The 26,059-nt window shown below is 52.0% G+C and overlaps 1 protein-coding gene across 1 annotated transcript; it reads right to left on the reverse strand.

The window, feature by feature from the left end:
• Positions 1 to 4,790: 4,790 nt before the first annotated feature.
• On the reverse strand, positions 4,791 to 24,100 carry LOC135229055 (A-kinase anchor protein 17A-like). The gene is made up of 5 exons (XM_064278823.1): positions 24,016 to 24,100; positions 20,721 to 21,498; positions 19,335 to 19,483; positions 8,708 to 8,948; positions 4,791 to 6,658 (listed from the first exon to the last, which is right to left on the reverse strand). Exons 2-5 carry the CDS (start codon positions 21,480 to 21,482, stop codon positions 5,765 to 5,767), a joined length of 2,046 nt encoding a protein of 681 aa, XP_064134893.1. The 5' UTR covers positions 21,483 to 21,498; positions 24,016 to 24,100; the 3' UTR covers positions 4,791 to 5,764.
• Between the last annotated feature and the right edge of the window lie 1,959 nt (positions 24,101 to 26,059).

A 26,059-nucleotide genomic window follows, 5' to 3' on the forward strand; every position in this document is an offset into this window, starting at 1 on the left:
CATTAGTCACTGTTGCTGTCGAGCCGACTCCGGCTCACGGCGACCCCACATACAACAGGATGAAACAGGGCCCGGTCCTCCGCCATCTCCCCGATCGCTGGTAAGCTTGAGTCCACTGCTGTGACCACTGTGAATTCCGAGTGCCTTCCAACCTAAGGGGCTCATCTCCCAGCTCTATATTGGACTCTACTCTGGTGTGACTCATAGGGTTTTCATTGGCTGATTTTCAGAAGTAAATTGCCAGGCCTTTGAGTGGACTTGAACATCCAGCCTTTTGGTTACACCACCCAGGGCCTCTGAGTCCTGAGAAGATGGGACCAAATGCCTGGGTCCCAGTGAAGAGCACCCTTGGAATTTCTCACGTGATTCCCGCCACTCAATTCAAGCAGGGGAGAGAGGTTGTTTGCAGAGCGCAGGGTTCCCTGTAGTGTAGCATCTATGCTCTGGCTTTCCTAGACACCCATGTCCAATCCGGCCCAAGTCCCCCACACCCACCACGTCTTCCCCATGGCCCCTCACCCCCTCTTCTGGTCCACTGGCACATCACAGGTGGACGCCCGTGGCCACCAGCTCCCAATCCTCCCCTGCATGTCTGCTCTCCACAATCCTATGGTGTCACTCCAGGTCAACACCCCCCACCGGCTCCCTGCCATGTTGGAAGTGAACGCTGCCTGATGGGTCTCTCCGGCACCTTCCGGAGCGTCCTCCCCAGTCACACCCATGTCTGCCTGACCCTGGAAGACATCAAATCCACCTCATCACGTGTGCCTCATGCTAGCCCCTCCTCTGCCCGGACGCTCAGCCATTGGCTTCCTTCCAGAGATCCCTCCCTGGTCTGCTCCTGGGCAACCCGACTGTCCTTTTAATTGTGGTAAAACATACATAACAACAAAAACCTTGGTGCACTGGTTAAGAGCTATGGCTGCTAACCAAAAGGCTGGCAGTTCCAGTCCAGCAGCCACTCCTTGGAAATGCTACGGGGCAGTTCTACTCTGTCCTATAGGGTCACTATGAGTCAGAATCGGCTCCATGGCAACGGGTTTTATATGTAACAACGCGTTTGCCATGTTAACCATTTCTAAGGGTACAATTCAGGGACATCATCACATTCAGTGTGTGGTGCTACCGTCACTGATGTCCAACACCTTCTCATCCCCCCAAACAGAAATTCATCGTCCCCTTGAGCAGTGACTCCCCACCCCACTCTGCCCCCAGCCCCAGGAAGCGGTCACCTATTTTCTGTCTCTATGCACCTGCCTACTCTGAACATCTACCTCATAAAAGCCGGATCCTACAGTGTGCTCTTCCGCACCTTATTTCACAACGACCATTTTTTTTAAAAGTCGGTAATATACAGTTTAAAAAAAGAGAGAGAGAGATGGACTGACACAGTGGCGGCAACAAGGGACTCAAGCGTAACGACTGTGAGGCTGGTGCAGGACCGGGCAGTGTTTCATTCTGTTGTGCAAATGGTCGCTAGGAGTCGGAAACAACAGCCCCTAACGACAACCGATACACAGTAAAGCCTGCGAAAGCCGGAACCTGGGTAAGGGGGCAACCTGTCAGAGAAGGAAAACGCAAACATCTTCCACTAACAGACAGCGATAGAGAAGTGGTAAGACTGCACCGCGTCTGAGGTGGAAAACTCGCAAACCGGGAAACACAAGACAGCACTTAACCACCGCACCACCAGGGCTCCTGTTGTTAACGTACGTTTTACCACAATTAAAAGAAGGACAGTCAGCGGGTGGCCCAGGAGCAGGCCAGGGAGGGCTCTCTGGGAGGAAGCGTCCAGGGCAGAGGAAGGGCTAGCGTGAGGCAGGCAGATGAGGTCGACTGGGTGCGTTCTGGGCTCAGACAGACACGGGTGTGTGTATATATATATAAAACATTTTGCCATTTTAACCATTTTTTAAGTGTAGGACTCGGTGACAATTACATTCACGACGTGGTATGACCTTCACCACCACCCATTTCCAAATGTTTGTCCTCCCCCCAGACAGAAACCCCATCTCTGAAGCAACTCACCCACTGCTGTCGAGCTGATTCCGACTCAGAGCGACCCTGTAGGACAGAGGAGAACTGCCCTATACGGTTTCCAAGCAGCGGCTGGTGGATTCCAACTGCCGACCTTTTGGTCCACAGCTGAGCTCTTAACCACTGCGCCACCAGGGCTCCCAATAACACCCAGGGACCTCAAAACAACGATGTTGTTCTGTTAGCTGCCATCCGGTCAGTTCCAACTCGGGGCAACGCCATGTGACCCAGCAGAACCCAGGTGTGGAGTTTTCTTGGCTGTCATCTTTATGGAAGAAGATGGCCAGACTTTTCTTCCATGGCGCCACGGGGTGGGCTGTTGTTGTCGGTGCCGTCGAGATGATTTCGACTCATAGCGACCCCATGTGACACAGCAGAACTGCCCCCATAGGGTTTCCTAGGCTGTAATCCTTCTTTTAATCTTGATAGGAGCAGATACCAGGTCCTTCTCCCATGGAGCTGCAGGGTGTGCTCCACCAGCCAACCTTTCAGTGAGCAGCCAAGTGTTAACCACTTTGCAACCAAGGCTCCTTAACTTTTAGGTATGGAGAACGTAAACCATTTGTTCCACCCAGGGACCTCACTCCGACACGACAAAAAGCCATTTTGGGGAAGGAAAAACATCTTGTCTGTCATGCCTATTTCACTTTTCACTTCTTAGAATTGCAGCAGAAGCTTGGGGATGGAAATAAACCACGACTGGGGGTGTCACGGATTGAATTACATCCCCCCCAAAATGTGTGTATCTGTTTGGCTGGGCCCTGATTCCCGGTATTGTGTGATTTTCCTGTATGTTGTAAATCCTGCCTCTATGGTGTTAATGAGGGAGGGTGGGCCGTAGTTGTGTTAGTGAAGCAGGACTCAACCTACAAGGTTGGATTGTGTCTTGACGCCATCTCTTGAGATATAAAAGAGAGAAGTGAGCAGAGACAGGGGACCTCATACCACCAAGAAAGCAGAGCTGGGAGCAGAAGTGCGTCCTTTGGACCCGGGATCCTTGTGGGGAGAAGCTCCTAGTCCGTGGGAACACTGATGAGAAGGCCGACAGAGAAAGCCTGCCCCTGGAGCTGACGCCCTGAATTTGGACTTTTAAGGTACTTTAATGCGAAGAAACAAATGTCTTTGTTAAAGCCACCTCCTTGTGGTATTTCTGTTATAGCAGCACTAGATGACTGAAACAGGGGCTGAAATGTTTTAATTAAACATGAGCTGGTGAAGGAATTGCAGCCTGCACGCACAGTACCTGCTACCAGTGCCCGTAGGTGGGAGATGAAAAAGGTTTTCTTCATCTGTTTTTTTTTTTTAATTTCCCACCCTCCCACCCTGCCCTGAGCACCTGGTAATCACCAATCAACTCTGGTGCCCCTGCATTTGCCTATCCTAGGTATTTCATGTAAATGGGATCAGACGGTATTTGTCCTTTAGTGTCTGACATGCCACAACAAGGGTCACCCATGTTGTGGCATGAGGACTTGACTTCTCTTTACGGCTGAGTAGTACTCCACTGTACGGGTGCACCACGCAGTGTTTACCCATTCATCTGTTGGCGGGCACTTGGGTTGTTTCCACCTTTCAGCTGCTGTGAACACAGTGCATCTGTGTGTTTGAATCTCTGCTTTCGGTTCTCTTGGGTATGTATCCAGGCGTGGAACTGCTGGGTCCTATGTTGTTTTGAGACCCTACTGGCGCAGTGGTTAAGAGCTCGGCTGTTAATCAAAAGGTCGGCAGTTCGAATCCACCAGCCGTTCCTTGGAAACCCCTTGGGGCAGTTCTACTCTGTCCTATAAGGGTCACTGAGGCAATGGGTTTGGTTTTTGGGTTTTACAGTTGTTTCTGCCTTTTGTCTATTGTGAATGGTGCTGCCGTGAACACAGGTGTACAAGTACCTGGTTGAGTTCCTGCTTTTGAGTTTCTTGGGTGTGTACCTAGGAATGGAACTGCTGTGTCACACAATAATGCCATGTTCAATTTTCTGAGACCCCTCACACTATTCTCCATGGCGTCTGCACGAAGGTCCCAGCTTCTCCAAATGTTTGTTTTAAAAACGGCTTTTTAGATGTTTTAAAAAGTCTGCTTTTCTGAGTTCCCTGACAACTTCATGCTCTCAGTCGTCAACCTGCTGTCTCTCTGGACCCGGGGTTCCCTTCAGGGAGAGCTATTTAACCTGCAATAGGGGTGTGGAGTGTACCACCGACTCTCAGACTCTCAGCTGCAACCTCGTCACTGTCGGTTCCGCATAAATGAACTCCTGCCAGTTCCAAATACTGTAAATATCCTAAACCATGCTCAGCTAGATACTACAACCCGTTACAGGTCCCCCAAATATATGTGCTGCCAATCCTAACCCCTGTATCTGCGGTTATAATCCCACTTGGGAATGGGTTTTCTGTGTTGTTAATAAGGCAAGATTAGTGTCCAGTACATCTCAAATCAATCTCTTTTGAGATACAAACTGAGCCGATTAGGTAGAGAAAATAGCACAGAGGCGGAGACATGCCAGGTGGAGATCACCCAGGAGCCAGCGGACAGAAGGTCTGAGAACAGACAAGGAGCTTCCCCCAGAGCTGACAGAGAGAGCGAGCCTTCCCCTAGAGCAGGCGCCCCGAGTCAGACCTCTAGCCGCCTGAACTGCAAGAGAAAGCCTGTTTGTTAAAGCCACCCCCTTGGGGTGTTTCTGTCCTAGCAGCGCTAGATTACAACCCAAAGAACACAAAAACCCACTGTGAACAAATATAAACAGGAAAAGCTTCGGTTCATTGTAAAACAGCTTTATTTCACCATAAAAATGCCAACTGAACAGACACGCTCTTCCATAACGGCGAAGGTTACAACTGTTTTTAAGTATTCCTGAGCTTCGCGGTTTTTTTTTTTTTTCTTGTCTTTGTTTTTTGGAGAAGCAAACGATTATAAAATTTAACAACTTTGCCGGCTTAAATCTGTTGGAAACGCCTCGAGTAAAAATAATTTAGCAAAAACAGCTTCTTTGAAAAAACCACACACGCTAATCTTTACTAGAAACCAAAGCTTTTAACCCATTTTTTTTTTAAACGTTGAATTACTTGAATTTGCAAAGAGTGAAGGTTCTAGAAGTTACAGCACGTCCCGTACCACACCCCCGTGGTGTACAGATATCTGAAGGACGGTCACATCTGAATTGCTGATTTTAACGGCTTGTACCATCTTCACACACGACTTAACATGCCCAGAGCACTGTGGCCTGTGGGCGTTCTACCCAAGTTTTTCTATCAGTTAAGATTAAAAAAAAAAAAAAAAATCACAAGGGAAAGGGTATTTCTCTTCAGTACCCCAGGTGGCACTGTGCGGTCCATAGCCTTTGGCCACCCACCTGCTGCTGGTCGTGTGAATGTCCAGGGCGCGCACAAAAATCCAGGTAGGAACGCTGCACGTATCTATGCGGTAGGTCTCATAAAACCGTCAGTCTACACGTTTGTCCGGATTTAGCGAGATCGGTGACGTTAAAGCTATCGGATCAGAATTTTCCAGAGGAAAGCTAAAGCTACTGACTGACCGCTATACTTCTGAAAAGAAAGCCCCAGTGCGCCTTCTTCAACCACAGGGAACTGAGTATGGCGCACGCTGTCCGCCCGTGCGTCTTCCTTCCCCCGCAGGGCTGGGCTCCTTGGACATTCGGCGCTGAGGCTTAGCGAGCGGCGGGTGGACAGCAGGCGGCTTGGCCTGCTCCCGGGCTGGGGAGGCCGGCCCTTCATTACCTGTTCCAGGTGCTCCGGTGCCGGCTGGCGGAGCGCGAGCGCGAGCGCCCACTGCGACGGCGGCTGCGCTTGCGGCTGCCGCTGCTCCTGCGGCCACGGCTGCGCTCCCTGCGGCTGGACCGCTCCCTAGACCGAGAGCGCCGCGAACGCGCATGGTCCGCGCTGCCACCGCGCCGGGTTGAACTCTGGTCCCGTGGAGAGCGCCTGCTGTGAGGCCGCCGGCCCGCCCGCTGCCGCGCGTCTTTTGCGCTGCCCGCCCTGCGCGCCCGGCTGCGCGCCCGGTGCTGGCCTTCAGAACCACGGTCCCGGCTGGCGCGGCCCCGGCCCGCGCTGGGTGCACGGTTGCACTTGTCCTGCTCGGAGCGGACATCCCTCTTGGGCGAGTTCTGGCTGCTGGCGGGCGCACCTTTGGGCTGCTGAGTGTTGTCGGGGATGCAAGCCAAGACTCCGGGACACCCCTTCTCGGGCGAGCCTGCAGCTGGGGCCGCGCGGGAGTTCGTGACATCCGCGCCAGGTGCCTCCTCGGCCGCACTCCCATTCACATCTCCGGGATGGGGCACAGCATCTGGGCGCGCAGAGGCCTCCTTGGGAGGGGCAGCGCCCGCACAGCTGACGGACACGCTCTGCAACATGTCCAGCACAGGCCGCAGCAGGTCAGCGTGCGCCGTGGCCAGCTCGTCCTGCGCGCGCGGTGCCACGTCTCCCTGGCGGCTGAGTAAGATGCTGAGAAGACGCTCCCGCAGGGCGCGCTCCTTGCGCTGCAGCCCCAGCGCACGCTCCTTCTCCTCCTCCACGCGCCGCAGCTCCGCCTCCTGCAGCCGCCTCCGCTCCTCCTGCGCCTGCAGTCGCCTCCGCTCGTCCTGTCGCTCAGCCTCCTGCAGCTTCACGGCCTGGCGGAGGAGGAGAGCGCACTCAGAACAGGGCCGCCATTCGCTCCTACCTGGGCGCACCGCGGAGGCGGGGGCGCAGGGCCCTAGGGCGCTGGGTGGACGAGGAGGAAGCCACCTGGCTCCTCCAAGGTCCAAGTGCGAGCGAGGAAGAAGCTCCTCGCTCTACCAGCGTGGGCACCTGGGACGGTGCCGGCCCCGCCCGTGTTCATCCCACAGCGGACCTGGGGCAGAGCCCCCGAGCACGTGCCAGCTGTGGGGCGCTGGGCGCCAAGCAAACGCACGGGCCGGCTGGGCTCGCGTCTTCAATATTCACCGTGAAGCCAGCACTGAGCTGCCCCGAGTCTCGGCTCGCCTCCCCTTCTCCTTCCCGGGACTTATCGCGACTGTAATTAGATAATAGGTTACGGGTCGCGGGGACGCGGCCTTCCCGGAGCGAGGAGCGCATGGGACGCTTCTCTGTCCACCTGCCCCCCGCCCAAGGCATTACCAGCCAATGGCAGCACCAAGGGGCAAGCTCTTAGGACCCCCTCTCGGGTCGGGGTGGCTGCCCACATCCCAGGAGCCAAGAGGTCCGTTGAGTTCAGCTCAGCAGAGACCGAGAGGATGCCGGCCCAATGCCAGCCTCGCCTGGGCGGCCACCGGCCCATTTTGAAGGAGTGGGCTCGGTCTGTGTCGTCCTGCTAAGTGGGCTGCCTTGTGGGGGTGCAGGCAGGGCCTGATGAACAGACCAGGGCTCAGGGAGGCGCCACAGGCTGCAGGACACTCATAAGGGCCAGGGACCTTCCTCACTCTCAGCAATGCCCTTTTCACTGGGGAAAAGGTGGCTCTTTGCCCCTGGGACGCCACAGACACTGGGCCGGTGTTTGGAGGGCTCTGATGTGAACGGAAACCCTGGTGTCATAGTGGTTAAGTGCTACGGCTGCTAAGGAAAAGGTCAGCAGTTCGAATCCACCAGGCGCTCTTTGGAAACTACGGGGCAGTTCTACTCTGTCCTATGGGGTCATTATGAGTCAGAATCAACTCAATGGCAACGGGTTTGAGCTTTACCAGTGCTTTTAGCTGCCATGTCAGCCCCCGACTCATGGCAACCTCACGCACAATGGGATGAGACCGCTGTGATCCACAGCGTTTTCACTGGCTGGTTTCCAGCAGGAGATCATCAGGCCTTTCTTCCTAGTCTCTTAATCTGGAAGTGCCACTGAAAGTTGTCCAGCATCACAGCAGCAGGCAAGCCTCCACTGACAGACGGGTGGTGGCTGCATATGAAGTCCTTTGGCCGGGAATTGAACCCAGGTCTCCCACACGGAAGGCAAGAGTTCTACCACTGAACTATCACTGAACTCTCCAGGGCTATTAAAAAAAAAAAACAAGCCCACTGTTGTCGAGTTGATTCCGACTCATAGCAACCCTACTGGACGATACTTTGTTGTGATCCACTGGGTTTTCACTGGCTGATTTTCAGAAGGAGATCTCCAGGCCTTTCTTCCTAGTCTGTCTTAGTCTGGAAGCTCCCCTGAAACCTGTTCGGCATCACGGCAACACGCAAGCCTCCGCTGACAGACGGGTGGGGGCTGCACAGGAGGTGCCTTGGCTGGGAATCGAACCCAGCTCTCACAAAGATTCTAGCACAGTGGTTAGGCGCTCAGCTACTGACCTTTTAGTCAGCAGTTCCAACCCGCCAGCCGTTCTGCGAGAGAAAAACCTGGCAATCTGCTTCCATAAAGACTGACAGCCTTGGAAACCCAAAGGGGGAGTTCTACTCTGTCCTCTAGGGCCGCTGGGAGTCGCCATCGACTCCACGTCAGTTGGTCTGGTTTATGGCCTTGGCGAAAGAGGAGCGCCCTCCGATGCTCAGAACTTTGGAAAGAGAAGGCTGCAATCTATCGGAGGGCGACTGTGTACCCTCGTACCCTCAGTATGGAGACTCCCCAGCCCCTCCCGGTTACAGCTGCGCCTCGCTGAGCCCAGGGAGCCGGCGTTTCCAAGCTGCGCAGCAGCCGTGACCAGAAGCAGGTGCTAGTGGGCCGTGGGAAAGGTACGCGCGGTTACCTTGGCCCTGCTGAGCAGCTCGGCAATCAGTCGGATGGATTGGAGGTTCCTCTGAGCCAGCAGCAGCTTCCTCTCCTCCGACCTGATCTTGTCCTGCAGCTTCCTCTGCTCCTCAGCCTGCAGCCGCTCGAGCTTCTTCTGGCTGCGGCGAAGCGCGCGGTCCCGCTGTCTCTGCTCTCGTTTGCGGAGCTTCTCCTCCCTCTTCCGCTCTCGCTCCAGCTCCTCCAGCTCCTTCTGCTTCCTGCAAGAGACACAGGCGACACTCAGGTCAAAGAGGGCGGCCGCCAAGTGCCGGGAAACACCCACCTGGTGTACGGCAAGGGTGGCGTTTTAACCAGGAGGGTGAGTACTCAGAGGGTGGGTACTAGTGCCTGCGTCTTTGGTCGGACTGTAGCATAGGCACTGCTATGGAGCAGTCACATGGGACCAAATCGGCCGGCCCAAGTAAAGCAGATCACCTTCCCCAATATGGGTGGGCCTGATCCAATCAGTTGAAGGCCGTAAGGGCAACAAGGGAGTTTCCCTAGGGCGTGTTGTGTCTCCAGACCATACACAGCTATCTTGCCAGAACTCCCTCCCTCTTCCCATCAGCCGACCTACAGATTTTGGACTTGCCTGCCCCTGTAATCACCTGAGTCAATTCTTTAAAAAACAATCTCTATATACAGACACACGTAACAAAGAAAACACCTGTTGCCGTTGAGTCGATTCTGACTCACAGCAACCGCACAAGACAGAGTAGAACTGCCCCGCGGGGTTTCCAAAGAGTGGCTGGTGGATCTGAACTGCCGATCTTCTGGTTAGTAGCCAAGTTCTCAACCACTGCGCCACCAGGGCTCCAGACATCTATCCATATGGGGGAAACCCTGGTGGTGTAGTGGTTAAGTACTATGGCTGCTAACCAAAAGGTCGGCAGTTTGACTCTACCAGCTGTTCCCTGGAAACCCTATGGGGCAGTTCTACTCTGTCCTATAGGGTCACTAGGAGTTGGAATCGACTGGATGGCAACGGGTTTGGTTTTTGTTTTTTATATGTATTTTTTTTTTTTATACATGTTATATATAGATGACATAAGTGTGGATATAGATGATGGCGCTCAACCACCACACCACCAGGGCTCCAGACATGTATGTACAGATGCCTATGTCTATACATATTAGATACAGAAATAGATGACACAGCTGTAGATGACAAACAGGTAGATGACACAGATGTAGGTAGTCACAGATCTAGTCATAGGTATCCCTACAGATAAACACACTGTATGGATAAGGTGACACAGGTACGAGATGTTATAGATTATACAGATACAAACACAGACGACATGGAGCCCTGGTGGCGCAGTGGTGATGAGCTCAACTGCTAACCAAAAGGTCAGCAGTTCAAATCCACCAGCCACTTCTTGGAAACCCTGGGTCGCTATGAGTTGGAATCCACTTCACGGCAACATGTTTATAGGTGATACAGAGAATATGGATACAGTTATAGGTGATATGACTATAGGTGACAGGGATGTAGACACAGATGACACAGACAGAGAGACTATGGACACAGTTATAGGTGACATGGCTAGAGGTGACAGGGATGTAGACAGAGATGACACAGACACAGAGACTATGGACACAGTTATAGGTGACATGGCTATAGGTGACAGGGATGTAGACAGAGATGACACAGACACAGAGACTATGGACACAGTTATAGGTGACATGGCTATAAGGGACAGGGATGTAGACAGAGATGACACAGACACAGAGACTATGGACACAGTCATAGGTGATATGGCTATAGGTGACAGGGATGTAGACAGAGATGACACAGACACAGAGACTATGGACACAGTTATAGGTGACATGGCTATAAGGGACAGGGATGTAGACAGAGATGACACAGACACAGAGACTATGGACACAGTCATAGGTGATATGGCTATAGGGGACAGGGATGTAGACAGAGAGGACACAGACACAGAGACTATGGACACAGTTATAGGTGACATGGCTATAGGTGACGGGGATGTAGACAGAGATGACACAGACACAGAGACTATGGACACAGTTATAGGTGACATGGCTATAGGTGACGGGGATGTAGACAGAGAGGACACAGACACAGAGACTATGGACACAGTTATAGGTGACATGGCTAGAGGTGACGGGGATGTAGACAGAGATGACACAGACACAGAGACTATGGACACAGTTATAGGTGACATGGCTATAGGTGACGGGGATGTAGACAGAGATGACACAGACACAGAGACTATGGACACAGTTATAGGTGACATGGCTAGAGGTGACGGGGATGTAGACAGAGATGACACAGACACAGAGACTATGGACACAGTTATAGGTGACATGGCTATAGGTGACGGGGATGTAGACAGAGATGACACAGACACAGAGACTATGGACACAGTTATAGGTGACATGGCTAGAGGTGACGGGGATGTAGACAGAGAGGACACAGACACAGAGACTATGGACACAGTTATAGGTGACATGGCTAGAGGTGACGGGGATGTAGACAGAGAGGACACAGACACAGAGACTATGGACACAGTTATAGGTGACATGGCTAGAGGTGACGGGGATGTAGACAGAGATGACACAGACACAGAGACTATGGACACAGTTATAGGTGACATGGCTATAGGTGACGGGGATGTAGACAGAGATGACACAGACACAGAGACTATGGACACAGTTATAGGTGACATGGCTAGAGGTGACGGGGATGTAGACAGAGATGACACAGACACAGAGACTATGGACACAGTTATAGGTGACATGGCTATAGGTGACGGGGATGTAGACAGAGAGGACACAGACACAGAGACTATGGACACAGTTATAGGTGACATGGCTAGAGGTGACGGGGATGTAGACAGAGATGACACAGACACAGAGACTATGGACACAGTTATAGGTGACATGGCTAGAGGTGACGGGGATGTAGACAGAGATCACACAGACACAGAGACTATGGACACAGTTATAGGTGACATGGCTACAGGTGACGGGGATGTAGACAGAGATGACAGACACAGAGACTATGGACACAGTTATAGGTGACATGGCTATAGGTGACAGGGATGTAGACAGAGATGACACAGACACAGAGACTATGGACACAGTTATAGGTGACATGGCTAGAGGGGACAGGGATGTAGACAGAGATGACACAGACACAGAGACTATGGACACAGTTATAGGTGACATGGCTAGAGGGGACAGGGATGTAGACAGAGATGACACAGACACAGAGACTATGGACACAGTTATAGGTGACATGGCTAGAGGGGACAGGGATGTAGACAGAGATGACACAGACACAGAGACTATGGACACAGTTATAGGTGATATGGCTATAGGTGACGGGGATGTAGACAGAGAGGACACAGACACAGAGACTATGGACACAGTTATAGGTGACATGGCTATAGGTGACAGGGATGTAGACAGAGATGACACAGACACAGAGACTATGGACACAGTTATAGGTGACATGGCTACAGGTGACGGGGATGTAGACAGAGATGACACAGACACAGAGACTATGGACACAGTTATAGGTGACATGGCTACAGGTGACGGGGATGTAGACAGAGATGACACAGACACAGAGACTATGGACACAGTCATAGGTGATATGGCTATAGGTGACAGGGATGTAGACAGAGATGACACAGACACAGAGACTATGGACACAGTTATAGGTGACATGGCTACAGGTGACGGGGATGTAGACAGAGATGACACAGACACAGAGACTATGGACACAGTCATAGGTGATATGGCTATAGGTGACGGGGATGTAGACAGAGAGGACACAGACACAGAGACTATGGACACAGTTATAGGTGACATGGCTATAGGGGACAGGGATGTAGACAGAGATGACACAGACACAGAGACTATGGACACAGTTATAGGTGACATGGCTATAGGTGACAGGGATGTAGACAGAGATGACACAGACACAGAGACTATGGACACAGTTATAGGTGACATGGCTAGAGGTGACGGGGATGTAGACAGAGATGACACAGACACAGAGACTATGGACACAGTTATAGGTGACATGGCTACAGGTGACGGGGATGTAGACAGAGATGACACAGACACAGAGACTATGGACACAGTCATAGGTGACATGGCTATAGGGGACAGGGATGTAGACAGAGATGACACAGACACAGAGACTACGGACACAGTTATAGGTGACATGGCTATAGGTGACGGGGATGTAGACAGAGAGGACACAGACACAGAGACTATGGACACAGTTATAGGTGACATGGCTATAGGGGACGGGGATGTAGACAGAGATGACACAGACACAGAGACTATGGACACAGTTATAGGTGACATGGCTATAGGTGACAGGGATGTAAACAGAGATGACACAGACACAGAGACTATGGACACAGTCATAGGTGACATGGCTATAGGTGACGGGGATGTAGACAGAGATGACACAGACACAGAGACTATGGACACAGTCATAGGTGACATGGCTATAGGTGACAGGGATGTAGACAGAGATGACACAGATACACAGAGACTATGGATATAGTTATAGGTGACCTGGCTATAGGTGACAGGGACGTAGACAGAGATGACACAGACACAGAGATCAACATGGAGCTGATGAAAGAGATGTACACGTAGAACCGCGTGACACGGATAGGATACAGATACAGATGGGTATAGATGATATGAGGAGCCCTGGTGACACGGTGGTTTAAGCACTCGGCTGCTGACCGAAAGGTCAGTGGTTTGAACCCACAGGAGAAAGATGTGGCTTCTGTACAGATGACACTTTGGAAACCCTATAGGGCAGTTCTACTGTGTCTTACGGGGTCAGTATGAGCTGGAACTGACTCAACACAATGGGTTTGGCTTCGTTTTTACGGATAATATAGACACGATATAAACAAAGAGATAGGGGTAGGATATACATGTGCATACAGATACACGGATGACATACGTGTAGATACAGTTACAGACATACAGACAGAACATACAGATATTGACATAGGGATGACACGGGCACAGATGACACAGATGTAGATATAGACACAGATGCAGACATCTTACTGGTTCTGCTTCTGTACAGAACCCTGATGACTAAGAAAGATAAGGAGATAATATCCACAATCTAACTACTCACCGAAAACTAAGTACCAGAGCATCAAAGAGCCCCGAGGAGGAGCAGACATACACAAGAGTGACGCATTTCATCGTATTTCGACAGAGTCCGCTAAGTGTGACCCCAAACCAGAAACCAAGAAGAAAAGGGCTGATGGGTTTGACGACACACAGAGTTCAGTTCTGAGTAACGGACGCTATCCACACTAGGAAGGTAAGCAGTACGCTGGGATTTAAAATATCTGCAGTGGCACAAAACATGACTACCCGGAACCCATAGTGTTCTGAGCCGCCGCAAACGAAATGGCAAACAACCGAACAGGAAAATAAAGCACATTTCAGAAGACAAATATGAACGTTGTTGTTGGTAGATATCGTCGAGTCGGATCTGACTCATAGTGACCTGATGTACAACAGAATGAAACGCCACCCGGTCCTGCGCCATCCTCACAGAGAAAGGGCTGATACAAACATAGCAAGGTGTCCAACGTCACCCCAGCGCGTCAGCCGAGAAGACAAAGTATAAGGAGTAGAGGCAATGGGATGGGTTTCAGCCCAAAGTGGATGAATTTCTAAAAATTACAAGTTTAAGTGCTAAAATGTGCTCCCAGTGGGGAGACCCACCTCCCCGCAACCCCGCCGCCACCTGTCATACTGTGGGGACTTGCATATTTGCTGTGATGCTAGAAGCCATACTGCCGGTATCTCAAACACCAGCAGGGTCATCCACGGTGGACGGGTTTCAGCAGAACTTCCAGACTGAGAGTAGGAAGAAAGGCCTGGCAATCTACTTCTGAAAATTAGTGCTGGAAGATGAGCCCCCTAGGTTGGAAGGCACTCAAAATACAGAGCATGCCAACAATGGTGAAGATGGTGCAGGGTGGTCAGTGTTTCATTCTGTTGTACGTGGGGTCTCCATAAGTCAAGCTGACTCATCGGCAGTTGTCTGCCTGTCTATTGACGAGGAATCAAAGGGTTTGCACAATGCCCTGCGACATTATGGGACACCAAGAAGGAACCAAACAAGAATACGGACAAGCACACGGAAGCACCCACAGACACCGCACTGGGTGAAAGGAGTCAAACACGTAAGACCACACACTGTATGAGTCCTTTGCTACGAAATCCTAGGAAAGGCAAACCTACGACAGGGAGCTGACAGGTGGGTGCCCGGAGCCAGGGGCCGGGGGTGCAGGTGGGTTGCAAAGGGTCCCAAAGGGATATTTACAGGCAAGGGGGCTGCTCTGCGTCTGGATGATGGCCATGGGCACCCGACTTTGTACAAGTTCCCGCTGTACACCCAGAGCCGGTCAAGTTTGCGGTGTGAAAACTGTGTGTGGCCCTAAATAAACACAGAGCGAGGGCCACGGGGACATGCACACAGAAGCTTTGAGAGAAGGCAGGAGCCACCACCTGCCCCCAAAGCTCGGTGCCCCCAAAACCAGCAACAACACCCCAGACTTAAGATGCAGCCCCCCAGAGCCAGTCCCTCAGAGACCCTTCCTTCCTCCAACCCAAACCGATACCCACAGGTCTGAGGCCGCCCCAGGGAGCGCCCAGGTTTCCACAGGTCTGAGGCCGCCCTAGATAGAGTGCCCCGATGTCCACAAGTCTGAAGCTGCCCCAGAGAGCGCCTAGGTGTTCATGGGCCTGACGCCGCCTAAGATAGCACCCAGGTTTCCACAGGTCTGAGGCCACCCTACAGAGAGGGCCCAGGCGTCCAGGGGTCTGAGGCCACACTAAAGAGAGTGCCGAGGTGTCCACGGATCTGAGGCCGCCCCAGAGAGCACCCAGATGTCCATGGGTCTGAGGCTGCCCTAGAGAGAGCACCCAGCTGTCTACGGGTCTGAGACTACCTCCAGAGAGCAACCAGGTGTCCATGGGTCTGAGGCTGCCCCAGAGAAAGCACCTGAGCATGTCGACGGGGCTAAGGCCACCCCAAGGGCACCCAGGCATGCCCACGGGCCTCAGAGAGAGCACCCAGGCATCCACGGGTCTGAGGCCGCCCTGGACAAAGCCCAGGCCTCCACAGGTCTGAGGCCACCCTGGAGACAGCACAGAAGTCCTAGGGAAGCTTGGCTGCTGCCTTCTGCACAGGCCCAGGAGGTTTGCTCAGGCGTGCCTGGGGACAAGAATGTGCTGACAAGCAGGCACTCACGTGGAAATCCCTTGAGGCTGTTCAATACAATCTGGTGAGCACAGCTTTTCTTTAGAGCAAACCCACACCACCTACAAACAACTCAGAACCTAACAGCTTTTTCTTGGGGGTGAGGAAAGCGTCCGAAATGAGGAACAGACACAACCAGAGGCGCTGTAGCCCCTGGGAAGGCCCGAAGAATGTGCACCCTTGCCAATCCGGCTTTAAAATTCCCCCAGAAAACCAACTGGCTAAGTGAAGGAGCCAAGGCCCTCCATGGTGACCTGAGACAGAGATGCAAAACCAGAGTACAGCTTCTGATGGCCAGGCGGCCACCGTCAACAGGCACGGGGCTGAGGAGGACAGCGGCAAGGCCAGACCTGCAGAGAAGGTGAGAAAGAGGAAGAGCAGCTCGCTGGAATGAGGAGGTCCAAGGCCGTGGCCGGGATCACAGCCCACGATGAAAGCTCTCCTTCGGCGCCAGGAACGACCCCGTGCAGAGTGTGAGGGCTCTGGAGGTTCACGCTGAGGAGAGCTAAGGGTGAAGGTGTCCATGTGTGGGCGTCTGCTAAGAGGCTTTCCCATGGGATCCCAAAGCAGAGCCCATACGCTTAGAAACAGACAGCTGTGCACACCTGGAAGCAGCTATGTGGAGCCCTGCAGACAACGCCTGCTTTAAACGTCATTCAGGATGAAGCCCCCAAGGCGGCCACTGGACTTTGGAAAAGTCCCCGGGAGGTGGAAATGCAGACATGCTGGGCTGCGAACCGCAATGCTGAAGGCGCCTCGGAAAAAAGGCCTGGTGATCTACTTACGAAACAGCGGCCACTGAAAACCCCGTGGAGCGCAGGCTACTAACCAACAGGTCGGCAGTTTGAATCCACCAGCCACTCCTTGGAAACCGTATGGGGCAGTTCGACTCTGTCCTATAGGGTCGCTATGAGTCGGCAATGGGTTTGGGTCTTTTGAGGTAATCTTTAAACCTTAAACCAAACACATCCCCTGAAGGCATCTTAAAACCAAGTAACACTTTAGCTTAAGCAGTAAAAGAGAAGACTGAAGAGCTGATCCCTTTGAATTGTGGTGCTGGCAAAGAATACTGAATACGCATACCACAGACTACCAGAAGAATGAACAAATCTGTCCTGGAAAAAGCAGTCAGCATGCTCCTTAGAAGCTAGGATGGCCAGACTTCGCCTCACGTACTTGGGACATGTTAGCAGGGAGGGATGGAGGAGGACACATGCTTGGTAAAGTAGAGGGTCAGTGAAAAAGAGGAAGACCTTGATAAGATGGACTGACACAGTGGCTGCAACAATGGGCTCAAGCATGACAACGACTGTGAGGACGGCGCAGGACCGGGCAGTGTTTCGTCCTGTCGTGCACGGGACCGCTCTGAGTAGGAACTGATTCCCAGGCACCTAACAACAACAACAGTAAAGGTCTCCCTTCAGCATTATACTCTTTTAAGAAGTACCTGTATGGGATCAACTTGTCAAAAGCAACTCAAAAGATGAGCTAGGAAGCCAAGGGGCACGGAGTTTATGTCAACGGCAGAGGAACGACTGAGAGAATGCAGGTGAGAATGGCTGCACAACTCCACCAACGTCATCCAGGTCACTGAATTGTACCTGTGGGAACCGCTGAAATGGTGTATGTTCTGCTGTGTATATTCTCAGCAACAACAAAATAAATAAAACTAAGAAGAAAAAAAATAACACAAATGGTTTGGACCCACTACTGAGGAATTCAAGACTGAGGCTCTTTGTGCAGAGACCAAAAATCTGAATGCATGAACACACCTTTCCTGCATTATCTGCAATAGTGGGGAGTGGAAAACAAGACACACAGCAATCAGGAGACAGTTATATCAATTAACTACAGTTCAACAAAAAGGCGACACGGGGCCAATCGAAACTTATCTACGCTTAACACTAAGACAAATCGGAGGAAACATATGTAGAGCACACACGGGCACAAATATGCTAGAAGATAACCAATGTACAGTTACAAGAGACACGATATGAAGAATTCCTTATGTTCCAAAATGTATGTGATATAGTTAGCCAGGTTGCTTTTTACAATAGGAGCTCTAGTGGCCCAGTGGTTAAAGCGCTCGGCTGCTAACCGCAAGGTTGGCAGTTTGAACCCACCCAGTGGTTCCGCAAGAAAAAGACTTGGCTATCTGCTTTCCTAAAGATGACCAAAAACCTGTTGCCATCTAAATCAATCTCGACTCATAGTGACTCTAGAGAACTGCCCCCTGGGGTCTCCAAGGAGCGGCTGGTGGATTCAAACTACCCACCTTTTGGTTAGTAGCCTGAGCTCTTAACCACTGCACCAACGGAAAATCCTATGGGGCAGTTCTACTCTGTCACATGGGATCTTAACGACTTGGAATTGACTCGAGGGTACCTAAGAACAACTAATTACTCTGATAATGCTAAAAACAAAAGGTAAAAAAGGAGGAAATACTAATTCTCGTAAAAAGACCAGACTTAATGGTCTGACTGGGACTAGAACAACCCCGGCGGTCATGGTCCCCAGACCTTCTGTTAGCCCAGAACAGGAACCATTCCCAAAGCCAACTCTTCAGAGAGGGGTTGGACTGGACAATGGGATAGAAAAAGATGCTGCTGAAGAATGAGCTTCTTGGATCAAGTAGACACTTGAGACTATGTTGGCATCTCCTATCTGGAGGGGAGATGAGAGGGCAGAGGGGGTTAGAAGCTGGCAGAATGGACACGAAGAGAGAGTGGACGGAAGGAGTGTGCTGTCTCATTAGGGGGAGAGCAATTAGGAGTATATAGTGAGGCGTATATAAGTATTTGTATGAGAGACTGACTTGATTTGTAAACTTTCCCTTAAAGCACAATAAAAATTTTAAAAAAAGGAGGAGAATAACTGTCACCTGAGTTTGCTCTTTGGAGCCTGAACCCCAGGAAAAAATTGAAGCAATTGCTTTTAAAGGCCCCCAAAATGAAACTAGGCTGTTTAGTTGGGGATTTTTTCTTTTAAATCTGACTAACTTCATTGATTCTCTACTTCATCTTGTTAACGTCTTCAATCTAAATGTAAAACTGCAAACGTGGCCAAGATACTCTGCTCGGGTCGGCGCAAATACTTGAACGGTGCTCGGCAGGAAGGGGACTCCAAAGGAAAGGTGGGGTCGGGACCTGGCAGGGAGAGAGTCACAACCATGACAGGAGAAGCCCCCCACATTGTCTCATGCACGCACGCACACACAAACACAGCCATGCACAAGCACGCACACACACACACGCCCCCAGGTGCCAGGCAGTCACTCTGAAGGCGCCGGCGGCGTCACAGACCTTACCTTTCCTCCGCTCTCTGCTTCTCCTCAGCCTCTTTCTCTCTGCGTTTCTGCTCTTCTCTCTGCTGCTCCAGCTCCTGAAGCTTCTGTCTCTCCAGCTGCCGCTTCTTAATTGAGGCATCACTCAGGTGTTTGGTCGAGTCAAAAGAAACCTTGAAGAGCAAAAGGACGGTGCGGTAGAGAATTACCTAAAAGCAATCTGGAAGTTAAGGCACGATCCCACGGAAACCAGGTTATTTCAGATGCTGAGAAGTTTATGGTCAAGTTCACGTCAAACCCTCACTCGCCATCGGCCCGGGAGTTAAACTGATTGGTCTGAAGTCACACAACAGCAGAGTTATGGTTCAGAGAATAAAACTCAACAGCAGCTGGTTATACTGTATTTAATACAGGTAGTCCCTGACTTATGATGCGTTCAAGTTACAATGAACTGTACTTATGACAGTCCTTTTTTTTTTTTTGGTATTTCTTAACATTAGTAATATATACTACACAAAGTGTTGTAGCATGTAATTTGCCGATATCATCTTATATCTGTGTGTAATGTTTCCAACTCCCAAAGACAAAGGTCGCATTTATAGACACCGATGATAAAAGGCAATAATAATGAAAACTAACAAAAATGAAGCATTCGACTTACATCAAAACCGATTTATGACGGAGTTATTGGGACGGAATCCCATCGTAAGTCTCAGACTACCTGTATACATACGCTACACTGAACGTTAGAAGCCTTGGTGGTGCTGTGGTTAAGCTCTTGACTGCTCACCAAAAGATCACGGTTCAAACCCACCCAACGGCTTCGCAGGAGAAAAGACCTGGTGCATATCTCAACTTCACCTCTTATTATAACGAAAACAGCTAGTACTGTTGTACGGGTTTCCCCCTCTGCATTCAGGGCCCCTCCAACCAAAGCCACCGAGCACACAGCTGCAGGGACCCAGGCCGGCACTAACAGAATGTGCAAACTGTCCCCACACCACGCAGCGTAACAGGCAGGGTCCTCCAGAATGTCTGTTTACTCGTCACTGCAAAGTAAACACACTCAGAGTCAGTAATAACTTAAGAAACGTCAGATCCTGTTTTAAAGGGACATTTTGGGCGGCTTGGGCTCTGTCTCGGCTCTTTCAGAGTATCCCTGATGGTCAACGTTTGGCCCTCTTTAAGACATCTGGCTCGTCCACATTCTCCTAAAGGCACCAAATTTGTAAAGGCCAAACTGTGGAAACTGCCACTCGCTTTCATTCCCGTGTATCTGGAACTCTACTGGAAACCGGATGGCTGCTATAACCGCGTGGATGGGGCATGCTCCAGGCAGTCTGAGGGGGTAAGGCTTTACAGCGGGCAGGGGAACGCCGCGGCCCACAGCACAAACGCCCAGTTCCTCACCTTGATGTTGCAGGCCACAGCCTTGCCGTCCTCGCCCTTGAACATGAGCTTCATGCCGCGCAGGGCGCTCATGGCCTTGATGAAGCCCGCATACTCGCGGTACTGGACGTAGGCTTCGAAGTTCAGGTGCCCCCCGAAGCTGAATGTGTGGAAGTTGCGGCCCGTCATCTCCTCCCGGTAGGGGTCCAGCATGGGGATGTCCACGTTGCGCACCTCCCCAAACTTCTCAAACACCCTGACAAGCACCTCCTCACTGGGCTTCTCCGAGCCTGACTCCTTCAGGGCAAACCACTTGCATGGCAGCCCCTCCAGGTGGATGGTGTCCGGCCTCTCGCCCGGCAAGGTCTCATTCATGTCCTTCGCGTCACGGAAGAAGGAGTCCCAGTCATGGCGCGTGGGGAAGTCGATCTTGAACTCGGCGGCACGCACCTTCAGGATGTCAGAGAAGCCGCTAAGCTTGATGGTCTTGCCGTCCAGGCAAGCGAGGAAGGACTTCACCAGGCTCTTATTCTCCACCTCGCCCTCGAAGCGGATGAAGTCCATGGTGCTCTTGGCAATGCGTAGCGTGGAGAACTGGTGGCTGTGCACCATGCCCTTGAGCCGCTCCATCACCTCCCAGTTGGAGATGGACTTCCCCGGCTGCTTCAGCTGCGGCAGGGCCACGCTGATGGTCATCTTTGTGATGGGCTTGAGGTACAGGCCGTGCGGGGGGCACAGCTCCACCGCCTCAGACGTGTCGTGCACAATGGTAGCCGCTGCCATCGCCGGAGCGCAGGGCCTGAAACGCAGAGGGCAGGGAGTCAGGGTGTGGTGCCAGGGCAGAGAGTCCCCACGCCGGTCAGCCCCTCAAAGCTGGGAGACAAAATGGGTCACAGAAACTGGCCTCTAGCACCAACAGAGTTTTTCAAAATCATTAAATTTAGGAACCTTAGTGGTGCAGTGCTTAAAGCACTCATCTGCTAACTGGGAGGTTGGCCATTTTAACCCACCCAGAGGTGCTGCAAAAGACCTGGCGATCTGCTCTCATAAAGATCACAGCCCAGAAAACCCTATCAAGAAGTTCTACTCTGTCACATGGGGTCACCAGGAATTGGAATCGGCTCAACGGCACCTAACAACAGGAGGCAGTGGTGGTCCCAGGGTAGAAATTCTCACCATCCAAGCAAGAGACCAGAGCCCTGGAGGCACAACAGTTAAGCATTCGGTTGCTAACTGAAAGGTTGGCAGTTCAAACCCACCCAGCGGCTCTGTGGGAGAAAAGACCTGGCAATGTGGTCCCACAAACATCACATCCTAGGAAACCCTATGGGACAATTCCACTGTCACATGGGGTCACTATGAGTCAGAATCAACTCAAAGGCACACATCAACAACAATATGGACTGAATAAGGCCTTCTGATCTGCTCCTGGAAAGATGACTGCCTAGGAAACCCTGTGGGTCATTTCTGATCCGTCACATGGGGTCACTAGGAGTCAGAATCGACTTGATAGCATAGCACCTGACAACAACAGGAGACAGTGGTGGTTCGACTCAATGGCACACAACAACAATGACAACACGGACTTAAGAAGGAGCACTGGTGGTGCAGTGGTTAAGTACTCAGCTGCTAATCAAAAGGCCAGAGGTTCAAACCCACCAGTGGCTCCAACGAAGAAAAGATGTGTCCATCTGCACCCATAAAGATTACAGCCTAGGAAACCCTATGGGGCAGTTCTACTCCGTCACATGGGGTCACTAGGAGTCAGAATCGACTCCATGGCACCCAACAACCACAGATTAAACTAAACAGGAAAGAAACTGGATTAACAAAAAGTTTTTAAGGAAAAGTTTAGCATCAAAAGCCACGCACCACCATATCCTAGCAGGGGTTCCCCCAAGGACCATGGGAACAGGAAGCTGGATTAAGACCCCTAACTTCAGCATAACCACAAAGAACAAGCTAGAAATTGCCCAGCTCCACAGGAGGGTGCTGGGGGCGGGAGGGGAGATAAAGCTCAGCTCTAGGCATCTGGAAAGGTTCTGGGGAGGAGGCGGAGGCCCTGTATTTACGCTAATGAAACAGGAAAGAAATGAGAGATTGAGAAAACCATTGAGCCGTATCCCTTGACTAGATGCAACTTCTCTTTGCCCAGCTTAGAGTCCAAAGCACAGGGGCTTCTCCAAAACTTCAGGCTGAGAACCCAACCTGCCTCTGCCTGCCTCTTGCCCCTCCACCCTCCACCAGAGAACTCCCTCGGACTGGTCTGACAAGTTAGTTCTTCTGGGAAGCCGAGCTCTGGTGGACGAGCTTGATCCCAATGAGGAGCCCAAATGCAGGGGGTGGCGGTCAGCCCTGTCCAGCCCCAGGGGACACCCCTACTGCTCCCAGAGCCCCCGAGGCAGGGTCTGAGCAGGCTGAAGAGGCACTGGGGCAAATCGGTGGTGCCAGACGGGGGCCCAGCCTGTGGACTCAATGACCTCCTCAAGCCTGAAGACCACCCCCCAAAACCAAAATCAGAATCTGAGCAGTCGCGTGGCTTCCCTGGTAACCCCAGGCTGTCTCTGCTCCCCCTAGCCAGCCTCAGACCCACAACTTAGACCCCTGTCACCCCAGGGGCTTCTCTGGCATCTCCCCAGTTGCCCCCAGTACACCAGTAGCCTTAAGTATCCACAGCTGCCCTGTGTCGCCCCTGTAACCCCAGATGCTCTGGCACCCCCGCCCTGCCCTTACTGGTAACCCCATCCAACCCCCCCTCGCCCTGATACCCCCCAGCACCCGTCGCCTCAGAACCGGGCAGACCCCAGTACCCTGGCGGCCTCCAGTAGCCGTGGTAACTCCGAGTTGCCCCGGTAAACCCCCTCCCCTACCAACCCCTCCCTTCGCTCACCCCCGGTACCCCAGGTCTTGGCTAGAGCACCTGGGCCTTCCGCTACGGCCATGCCCGCCCCACCCCCCGCCCAGCACCTCGGTCTTCCACTTCCAGGTCACGCCCCGCACACACCTCGTAGTCGCCCCGGCACTCCCGACCACCGTCAGTACCCCGCCCCAGGACCCCAGCAGCCCCAAGGGCCCCCGGCTGCCCCGCGTCGCCCCCGTGCCCCCGGCCCCTCCCCCGGGGCACTCCTGGTCTTCGCCCCCGCACCCCGACTTCCCTCAGCGGTCACCCCGTCACCCCGAGCCCCGTCGTCCTGGTAACCCCGCCGCCCGGCGCCCCGGCCTCGCCCCCTCCCCCCGGGCCCCGCTACCCCTCCCCCGGCCCGACCCGCGGACAGCACGGCGGTCGCCGGGTGGGCCGGGCCGAGCGGGCGCTCACCGGCGCGGGGCTCCGCCTCGTCCCAGGCCGCCGCCGACGCCGGAGCTCCTCGCGTCCCCGACGCCCCGGCAGCGCGGCCTCCCCGCCCGGCGCCGCTACCGACCGCCGGAGGGGCCCTGACGCCACCCGCCGCCGCCGCCCGACGCCCCTGTGACGCACTTCCGCTTCCGGCGCTCGGGCCCGCGGAAACAGCCGCGCGGCGGCCCCGGGTTCCAACGGCCTGTGCCCGCCCCTCGAGTAGGCGGGACTTCCGGGACCTAGATGGGCGGGACTTCCTGGACACAAGTGGGTGGGGCGGCGGGGCCCAGCACTGGGCATGCGCGATCCTGTACCGCCCCCACGTTTCTAAATGTTTTTTGTAGTTTTTCCAAATGTGCACCTGTGCTGGGGTGGCCAGGTGTTTGTCCAGATGCACTCAAAGACAACGTGTGGGGCCTGTGTGACTACTGTTTGGGTCCTATTATAAAAATGGCCAGCATTTTTTATTATTACAATCATAAAAGTGGTCATCGTTTATTAAAGTAACTTTAAAAGTAATCAGCATTTATTATAATTATAAATATAAAGGTGGTCAGGATTTATTATATTAAATATAAGACTGATAAGCATTTACTGTAACAATAAATATAAATGAGATCAGCATTTCTTACAACATTAAAAATAAAGGTGATCAGCACTTATTGTAATAATAAATATAAAAGTGAGAAGAATTTATTATAATTATGAAAGTGCTTAGAATTTATAATCATAAATCTAAAAGTGGTCAGTATTTATTATTGTAAAACTGATCACTATTTATTATCATTATAAAGGTTGTTATTTATTATCATTATAAACATAAAGGTGGTCAGTATTTATTCAGTTCTCACAATATGCAAGCAAGACCCTAACCCAGTCATGTTCTCCAGATGCCCCAAATGCCTTACCTCTCTTCAAACTGAAAAGCCAGGGTCAGAAGGCCACAGACTCACCACTGTTCAACCGGGGCTTCAGATGGAGTCTTCTCGGTTCAGTCACGGCTGGGGAAGTGACATCAGAACAGACCCGAATTTTTTTAATTTGGGTGCACCAGAACCAGAACCGAAAGAAGAGAAATTACAGGTCAAAGCCCTGCTAGAAACTTAATCTCCGTCTTAGAAAACAAGGGCAGCGTTCACGTTGCATAGCAACCAAATCTCTTGCCCTTCAGATTTTGCACAGAGTCGGAAAGGGTGGTGCCCTCCTCAAAGATGGTGCTGGCTGAACCGTTTTGAATGTGTGTTGTTCTCCTCAGTCCTGCCAATAATCCAGTCTCCTGCATCCGATTCCTGAAAGGGCTCACTACGTCTCTTCTGAGTCTCCCATTCCAGAACTTTGACCAGTAATTTTTCCCATTCCAGGTATCGCTCTGAATCACCCAAATTTTAAAATTTCAGGTCTCTTCCAGTTTCACTTCATTAGCCATGATTGAACCAGTTGAAGCCAGTTCGAAGCCCTATGTTCAACACAGGGTACCCAAGGGGAGCTTCAAAAGAGGGTAAGGTGGATGTTGGGACCTTGATGGCCAGAAAAGTTTTGTGAAACAAGGGTACTAATTCCAATTTTTTGGGCATTTACTATGTGTGAGCCATGCTATCCATTTAATACATCACCCTTAATGACAAAAACCCCAAGCCTTCAGGCCAATTCTAACTCATGGTGACCCCACACGATACGAAGTATAAATGTGCTCCAAAGGGTTTTCTTGGCTGTAATCTTTAGCCTTTCTTCTGTGCTGCTGCTGGGTGTGTTCAAATTTCCAACCTTTCGGTTAACAATTGAATACGAACTGTGCCACTGTCTTAGTTATCTAATGCTGTTCTAACAGAAATATCACAAGTGGATAGCCTTAACAAACAGAAGTTTATTTTCTCATGCTTTAGGGGGCTAGAAGTCCAAATTCAGGGTGCCAGCTCCTGGGGATAGCTTTCTTTCTCTGTTAGCTCTGGGGAAAGGTGCTTGTCATCAATCTTCCCCTGGTCTAGGAGCTTCTCAGCTCATGGACCCCAGGTCCAAAGGACGCGCT

This window comes from Loxodonta africana, chromosome Y (genome assembly GCF_030014295.1).
Source record: "Loxodonta africana isolate mLoxAfr1 chromosome Y, mLoxAfr1.hap2, whole genome shotgun sequence".
Taxonomy (NCBI): domain Eukaryota; kingdom Metazoa; phylum Chordata; class Mammalia; order Proboscidea; family Elephantidae; genus Loxodonta; species Loxodonta africana.